Here is an 8887-nt window from a genome sequence, read left to right as displayed (position 1 = left end):
ACAAAGATTCATAAGCAAAAGTGGATTAGATAAAGAAGAACATGTGTATTTTAGTTTAAATAGTACTGGTGTTCAGTGTTTGATGAGTTGACCTAGAGTCCCACCAGTTACCACTGAGGTAGAGGAAAAAAGAGTGTGCATGCTCCCCCTTACGTATTCCAGGAAAAGGCACTGACCTGCTATTGACATTCGTGTGTTTGAGGAGTTAAATGTTACATTACGCAAAGGTCAGAGAAGAGTAAATGGTTAGAGGCAGAGACGGAGAGAGAGGGAGAGTTCTTTTTTCCCTTGCAAGGACGAAATTGAAAGTGCCAAAGAAAATAAGAAAATGTACTGTTTTTTCTCTCACAGTGATGAAGAGCTGCGTGGAGAGAATTCTTGCAGGAAACCCTTCGAGGCATGCAGTCGAGCTGTGTAATGTGCAGGTGTTGGCGCGCAAGCGTGTGTGTGTGAGTAAGACGAGCAGCAGTAATTAAAAAACACAAGCCATGTGAATATGAAAAAATGTGATCTTTATTCAACGTCTCCACACATATTTCAAATATACATATTTACATCTTTTGTACAATGAATATATCTCTTGTGTGTAACCTGTCTGGACCAATAATAGCCTATAGGTTGTGTCACAAATACATAATTCACAGTGCAATATGAAGTTTGTGCACCCGTGTCAGTTTACTCTACATGTCACATGAATGTGTGACTCTCTACATGTATGAACTAGAAACTAAAACCATAAATCTCTTAAATTACTTTTCTGTGAGGAACAATTCAGATTGTCACGAGTTCATTCCCATCTGGTGTCTCAAGCGGATGAGAGAAAATAATTAAAGAACTGCAACAGACGTTTTATTAGCCGACTGCGTGACCCGAAAATCGAATGCACAGCGCTTCTCAGATATGCCAGATTTATTACCGTCGTCAAAATACTTGTGCCAGAGTGAAATAGCTGCAGACCTATAGTAGTCTGTAAGACTAAACGTCACTGAAGCGCTGCATCCACCCGTCATGATCAGAGATAAAACATCTTTTAGAACGTGGTACATCATGTCACTAACTATGATGACTAGTCTCCATGGATCCACAGCTTTCAACGGCAAAAAATAGAAAATAAAAAAGAAGGAAGAAAAAGTACCATTAAAGAGGTGAAACAGTCAGAACAGATTCTTCCAGCCAAGGTCAGGACCATTCTCTGCAGACACGCTCAAGTGTTGAGTCATCATCAGACAACCAACATCGAATATCGCCTGACTGCGACTGATTCAGAGCCATTCAGTTTATGAAACACAGTGATACGGGCACAACACTCAGCACAGCTCAGCTTTGTTAAAGCAACACAGCTTGACATAATGTTCCAACAGAAATGAACAAAACAGGTTCAACTGCTCAACTGAGAAAGTCTTAATTTTTCTGTAATGGGCTCCTTAACCGGATATTTGACACATTTCTCAAAAAAATTACAAACATTGTTGGACTGAGAGATAATTCATATTGCCTCAGCAGGAAGTACCATTTAAATTCTCCGTGTATTTTTGACTTTTCCCACAGAAATCCTACTGTTGCATGCCTTCAGGCGTAGAAATTAACCATCTCTGTTGCCGCAAAGGCATGTGACCAAGTCTTTAAAACCAGAGCTCCTTCCAGCATTTCATTTTAAACCAGAAGCATTAGTGTTAGCTTTAGCTGTGGCTAATTGCCCGCACAGCATGTGAGGAGAGTCGAACAAATTGATCACAGTCAAATAAGCAAGGTCCAACCCTGTTAATAGACACTTCCTGTTCGGATGCAAAAAAAAAGGCAAATTTTTAACTGTTAAAAATGAGAAAATTACTGAGATATACCTTTCTCTGTTAGTAGCCATGTTCGAAGACTCGTGTTAGCCCACTGCCACTGCTTATTATTGAGTGTGTGTGTGAGACAAACTCTTCCCACTTTTTCTGTGAGTCTTACATCACTAACACCCTGCCTTTCTCAACCTTCTGCGCATGGTGTGAGATTTGTAAATGCTCTCCATTCGCTGAGACGTTGCCAGATTGGCAGTGAAACACCTTTGTAGCGTCCCGGCTGAGTGTGACACATCAGTCCTCTGCTAACCATCTTTCTCACTCTGTGACACCGCCTGCTGCGAGACGTCAAGCTTGTACTAGGCCTTCCTCGAGCGGGTCGGTGAGTCGGTCGGTGAGTCATCGTTGAAGCCTGAAGCCTGGTCAGAGAGTGAGAGGAACAACATCCCGCCCTCCTCGCCTCCCGTTCAGGATTCATCTAATGCTTTCTGAAGGCTTGTGAGTCCAGGCTGAGAGCGAGCATGGGTGAGTACCATTTGCCATGGGTTAATCTTCTGTGATACAGTCATACTAGCCTGCAGAGATTATTTTGGTAACATAATCTGGCAATTTCTGAGTCCTTGTTATTTCTTTTAGCACCAAATAATTTCAAAACGCACATATAGAAACACAATGAATGATCATTGTGAACAATGCCCTTAGCAAGTAACACATATACAACAACAAAATACAGTACAGTAAGTTTTTGTAGAAAGCTTGAGGGTGTTTGTACACTCAACAGTACACAAATGGGTTTCTTAAAAGTGCCAATGTAAAAAACAACAACAATGAATCCCTCATAGCAATTTTTGTTTTGGTCCCTCAGCCAGACTCAGCTGAATCGAGTCCGTCAGCAGAACAGATCATCATCCTCTTCCACGTCAAAGGATGGCACCATCTGTTCCGCCGAGCTCACTTCCTGTTCACCCAGCGCCACTTCCTGCGACGACGGCGGCTGGTGGAACCACGGGTGAGCGAACAGCTCAGCCGCCGTGAGTCTCTCCCAGGGTTCTTTCCTCAGCAGGCTCTGGAGCAGACACTTGGCCTTAGGCGACAAGCCCTCTGGCAAACAGCACTGGCCTCGGCGGATTTTGGAAAACAGCGTGGCTGGGTCTGGGTCGTGGAAGGGGTAGCGGCCAACCAGCATGGTGTACAGCATGACCCCCAGGCTCCACATGTCGGCCATCTTGCCAGAGTAAGGCGCGGAGCTGCTGAGGATCTCTGGGCTGACGTAGGCGGGGCAGCCGTGGGTGTCTGACATGGAGTCGTCGTTGGGGTCTTCTAGGACGCGACAGTCCTCGAGGCTTTCTAGTCTCACCTGTGTCCTATGAAGACAAAGTCAAAAGAAGGTCAGGACATTTCAAAAGATCTTAGACAATACTGAGACATGTTCCGTTTAGCAGCTATTACTAAAAACATGTGAGAATACGCTTTCTACAGCAACAGCAGCTACTAGTGAGGGCTGTAGTCGCACTGTAAATTTGATGAGCGTGAGAGAGACGTGATGGCAATGATATCATCTGTTATCTTACACATAAAGCAACTTTACAGAGTGTGGTGAAACCTAAGAACTTAATGTTCCTCATTCCATCCAAATCTGCTTTTCTGTAGCTTTTTGCAGAATGTCATACTGTTGTTGGAAAAAAGATGTTCTCAGAGTTCCCATGTACAACAATATTTAAAGCATAATCTAGTACATCACCGTGTGTGTGTGTGTGTGTGAGAGAGAGTCTATTTCTAACAGTGGCTTTGTTTAACACTGTCAAACATTTCAGAGATCTGTTAAATGTAAGTCACTGATTGCATCATGGAAAAACAAGCATCCTTCCTTTAGCCTTAAGCTGCAGACAGACAGATGGACACACACACACACACACACACACACACACACTCACACACACACACACACACACACACACACACACACACCGAACACTAGTGAACTCACTATGACCTAAGTGCACAACAGTGAGTTTGAGAAGCACGGCTGCCTAAGCAAATTTCCAAAGACTTTCTGGCACACACATGGTTACATAAACACACATATAAATATACAACTCCAGCACTCTCCTCCACCACTCACACACACAATGCTATATTTAGCCATGTTAATGACAGGACATACATTTAGTCCAGCAGCAGAGCGACTAAGATTGTGAGAGTGTATTTGCAGAATGAGACATTTACCACTGAAACGCTGATTTATGGGACAAAGATAAAAAGTATACGATGGGAAACTGTTGCCGTTTCTAACAGCAGAAAAACGATTTCAAGAATGAGTCATTTTCTACAGCAACAGACGTGCTATATTTTTAATTAAGAATTAATTCGTTTCTCTAGAGATTTGCCCCCAACACTAACATGGTGATTGAGGTTTCATCAAGTCAAACACACATAAGGAGAGTGCTGTTTTATCTCACATTCAGAGGGTCGACTCTGTGAGACACTTCAGTTGTCAGACAGAGTGGCTGCTGCAGAGCGAAATAGACAGGCAGAGAGAGGATGAAAAGAGTGACAGCCAGAAGGACCAAGATAGAAAGCAACAGATATTTAAACACCGAGATAGTGGAGGAGATAAAGTCAGGAGAGGAGAACGAAGAGATGGAGACAGAAAAGGAAACAGAACAGAGAGAGTTAGAGGGGCGGAGAGAGTGACTCATCCTTCTGTTGAGAGTACATATCTCCTCTCCTCCTCTCTCTCTCTCTTTCTCGAGCCGAGGCTATCTGCACCTGGGTCCCACACTCGCGGCGCCAGCCATCCCATAATTACCCTCAAATGGCTGTTGCCACATCAGTGACGCACGGGAAGGCTGGCCCAGCAGTGGAGCTCTGCATGCTTCATAGTGCTAGTCACCTTCCCTAAACTGGCTTTTCCAATTGCACTGTATGTGTGTGTGTGTGTGTGTGTGTGTGAATGGAGATAGCATTTGTCAAATTGTTGTGACTTTCTCTCTCTCTGGCTCGAGCGCTGCATTGTCGGCCGGGACATTGCATCACGGCGTGATTGTCGGGGTATGAAAGACGCCTGATTGTGAATTTGGAAGAATGTGTGACGGAATAAATGAGGTCATGCAGAATCACAACATTTCAAGGAGACTTGATGTTGATGTGTGTCAAAAGTCTGCCTGTGATTGGACGGAGGCCAGTCACAGGCAGGTGATTTTCTGGAAATGAAAAGCCACAATGTCACACAGCCATCTAACCCTATCTGCAAAAAATCTGCAGCTTTGTGTTTGCAGTCACATCACAGTAAGATTGTTTGTAGTGGCGCTCCACTACGCCAGCCAAAAAGTAAAGAGAAGTCAGTGTTAAAAAACAATGTCATCCCACAACTCTGGGGTCAAGTGGGTCTTGTGGGTCAGTGTACCAGCATGTTGCAATGTTGTCACCCAGATAACAAAACACTGAATTACAGCCAAAAAGGCGTTTGAGCTTTACAGCGCTGAATGTGTAATCAGCACACATACAAACATGCATGTACGGACCCACACACAAAGAAAGAAAATGAGCTATGCAGCCCCCCCTCTCCTCTTCCCCTCTGCACATATACACTGTGACTCATCGCTCTGCAGCCGTATAGCTATCACAGGGACACAACCAACTTCAACTTCTCTCACTGGCTGTGTCTGCTCTCATTCATCCAGCATGACCCTGCAAAACCAGAGGTCACGGCTGGAGAATGTTACTGTTGAAAAGTGTCCATGAAAAAGGACCTTTTGAAAGCCGGAGGAGGGTGGGGGGTGGGGGGGGGGTGTTGTGTGGCATCAGTGGACGCTTACAGGAAAGAGAGTGACGCAAGGGCAAAGAGGCGACAAATAGTTTTGTAAGCAGAGGTTTTGTGTGTCTTCCTGAACAGAATGCAGCTCTCAGACGGATGCAGACATTAAGGCATGTGTGTGTGTGGGTGTGTGTGTGTAGGTGTGTGTGGGAGCCAGTTCAAAGCAAAGCCCTTTGAACTACTCCTTTATGGATGAAAGTGTTTGAATGAATCCTTGTTGGAAGCATCGGTTATTCTGCAGCACAGTTATGATGTAATTTATTAATAAATAATGAGTAATAAATACATTCGAAGATATAGACCGCAGAAGGGGATGATTGTCTCATTCATCAGCCTCGTCTAGCGGCTCTGCCAAGCTACCACCCACTACATTCACACATGCACACACACACACACATGCAAAACAAACGCACAGCACGCATACAAAGAGACACATCGAGAGTGAGAAAGGGAGACAGACAGAGAGGGCGAAAATCTGGGAAGCTATGCAGTCTGCCTCCACAAGTACAGAACCTCCTACTCTATCTGTGCCCACATCCATATCTGCACACATGGCCTGTGTGTATCAGCTGCTGCCATGTTTGCTGGCACGTCCCACTGCACGGCATGTATTTAAGTCTGAGAGCATCCAAATAAAGTTAACTGATACTATTAGAGGCGGATGAGAATTGGTTTGAAGGAATGCGGTGCTGAACAGGTGGATGGTTAAACACTGTGAGAGACTTCAGTTTCATTGGAAACACTGTAAGAGATGTGCTTCTCACCTTTTCTCATCAGCGAAGACAAACTTCCGCAGTTTGAGGTCACCCAGCACGATGCCAGACTGGTGGCAGTGTGCCACAGCCAGGGCCACCTGACGGAAGAGCCGGCAGGCGTGTTCCTCATCCAGCCTGCGACAGCTCTTCACCAAGGTGTGCATGTCCCCAAAGTCCTTGTCCAGGAACACGTAGGCCTTGCGTTCGCCCAGGATGATGTCCCTGATGCCGGCCACGTTCTTGTGAGCTGGTAGGATCCCGTAGGCTCTGATCTTTTCCTGGTACACCCCCATATCAAAGACCTGGTGAGAGAGGGGGGAGAGTAGAGGAAGAGGAGGGACAGCGATGCAGGATGGAAATTAGGGAGGGAGGGAGGGAGGGAGGGAGAGGGGGAGGAGGCAATGGGTCAGTGTGTTCTTAATGATCATCTGAGGAAACAGCCATGCAAATTTGGCAAAGGAGTTAAAAAAGGCGTAGGATATGCTTTGATTCCAGCTCAATGCACTGCTTTTTTTGCATGAGCGTGACAAATGAATCACCAAAGCATGAAGCGATTAACTTTATTAATCAACAAAGCCAAACGCCTGGAGGTGTATCATGCGAAATAAACACATGGATCGGGAACATTGGAGGGGCGATGTCGTTATCTGAGCAGATCCTGATCATCATATAGTCCTTCTTTGTCTCACATGTTTGCATTTTTTGTGTGTGTGTCACGGCGTATTGCAGTGACGTGTATGCAAATGAGCCGAGTTGACAGACACAGTGTGAAGCCATAGTGCCAAGGATAGGCGGACTTCAATAGGCTGCATTTCCACAACACAGCACGCAGGCTATGGGGTTGCCTTGTCTTTCATGTATTTATAAACAGATGTGAAATAATCATGGAGTCTTGCACAGTGCAGGATGTAAAACATCATGAAGCAACTCTATTATTACGCAAAGAGTGACATCTCGCGTGAGAATGACATTTGGTGAAAAAGTCGGCGAAATACTGATGACATGTCAGACAGGCTATTGAGCAACGCGGTGTCTCGAAACAGCATTCATTCAAAGAAATTGCACAATGACGGGATTGCGCATACCTTGCACAGTAGCTCATCGCCGGTGTCGGTGTTCATCGCGCTGTGCACGCTCTCCCGGTCCGCCAGAGGTAGAAGCAGAAACGGTCCTATCCTGGATGGCCCCTGGTGGGTCGCCGGGATGGGGCTCGAGACGGGGCTGACCGGGGACCCGGGAGAGGTGCCGAGGAGTCCTTGCGTGTCCCCCGCCTCGGCGCTCAGCCTGGCGCATTTGGCCGGCGGCTGATCGTCTGAGTCCAGCCGCTTGTGCGCGACTCTCCCGGTGCGGATGCAGGGTGCCGGGCTGCTCCACTGCAAGTTCATCCTGATAGACCGATCGACCGTGAGAACAGAAACGAGGCTTGTTTAGGATGCGTCCTTTGATTGTTAAAATAAACTACAAACCGCGCGCTCCATTCCTCTGTGCGAGACTCATTATAGTTGAGATATAAATGAAACTTCAGCGGATTCAGTGACGGCGCGTTTTTGGTAATAATCCAACCCACGTCCTCTTGGAGAGTGAATGCCCGTGGCTCTGAGGTCTGTGTACTTTTGGTGAGAAAATCCCTCAGAGTCCAGACGGGGAGAGAGAGAGAGAGAGAGAGAGAGAGAGAGAGAGCAAGGAAGACACAGAGAGAGAGAGAGAGAGAGAGAGAGAGAGAGAGAGGGAGAGACCGCCTCACACTCAGAGAGAGAAGCAGAGAGTGAGAGAGCTCCGGTGATGTTGAGCTCAGAGCTCAAACACTCCGCCCGACCAGTCCAGCCTCCTGGTGACACAACCATTGAGCAATCCTGTAACGGCACCGACTCTAGCGCTGCTCGGCTCTGATGAAACTGCCTGCTGTATTACCTTTCCCAGAAAACTACGTGTGCATATGGCGCAAACATTAATGTTTGTTGTGGCGTCATGAATATCCAGCTCTGAGATTTTGCTGATACTGAAAAAAACACCAACATGTGAGAGGAATGAAGAAATCATCTGCTACTTATCATCCAGCATGCACATGTTTTAGACAATAATTAACAATCTTTAAACTCTTCCTCTGACTCAGTTGTTCCTTAATGTTCAGCTCTTATTGCCACAGTTGCAACAATCTCTCCACACACCTCCTGTGTGGCACCTGAAGTGTTTGCTCTCCAAATGTTATGCCTCAAGTGTGAACTACCCAGTACAAAGTTTCAGTGTGTGAGCCTTAACTCTAGCTTTAACATCACCACGATATTTTCCCATGCTGAGCCTGTTTGTTATGTGGATATGACTCACCCCCATAAAGCCTTAGTGGTGCTGCGCTATAAGCATTCACATAAAATATGCCAGCTCGGCTCCGTAAACAACATCAGAGCAGCTGGACTCCCAGAGACACTGATCCTAAAACTAGTTGTACACCCAAATATACCACAAACAACAAGCCAATACTGTGCAATCTGTGTGAAAATTATGCAATATTCTTGAAAAAAGTATAATCAGTG

At 45.9% G+C, this 8887-nt stretch overlaps 1 protein-coding gene across 1 annotated transcript; it reads right to left on the bottom strand.

The window, feature by feature from the left end:
- Window positions 1-491: 491 nt before the first annotated feature.
- trib1 (tribbles pseudokinase 1) lies at window positions 492-8149 on the bottom strand. Its single transcript, XM_070921736.1, has 3 exons — window positions 7442-8149; window positions 6366-6658; window positions 492-3148 (listed from the first exon to the last, which is right to left on the bottom strand). The coding sequence occupies exons 1-3, from the start codon at window positions 7739-7741 to the stop codon at window positions 2674-2676; spliced, it is 1068 nt and encodes a 355-aa protein (XP_070777837.1). The 5' UTR covers window positions 7742-8149; the 3' UTR covers window positions 492-2673.
- Window positions 8150-8887: the final 738 nt, after the last annotated feature.

Source organism: Enoplosus armatus, chromosome 16, assembly GCF_043641665.1.
Source record: "Enoplosus armatus isolate fEnoArm2 chromosome 16, fEnoArm2.hap1, whole genome shotgun sequence".
In the NCBI taxonomy this organism is placed as follows: Eukaryota; Metazoa; Chordata; class Actinopteri; order Centrarchiformes; family Enoplosidae; genus Enoplosus; species Enoplosus armatus.
Note: the sequence above shows the minus strand (reverse complement) of the source record. Positions and strands in the feature narration are given on the sequence as shown.

Excerpts from the sequence above, each read along its gene's own strand:
- trib1 (XM_070921736.1), bottom strand. The coding sequence starts at position 7,741 with ATGAACTTGCAGTGGAGCAGCCCGGCACCCTGCATCCGCACCGGGAGA. Across the intron at positions 6,659-7,441 it reads GCGATGAGCTACTGTGCAAG|GTCTTTGATATGGGGGTGTA; the intron begins GTATGCGCAATC and ends CTCTCTCACCAG. Across the intron at positions 3,149-6,365 it reads GTCTTCGCTGATGAGAAAAG|GACACAGGTGAGACTAGAAA; the intron begins GTGAGAAGCACA and ends TTGTCTTCATAG.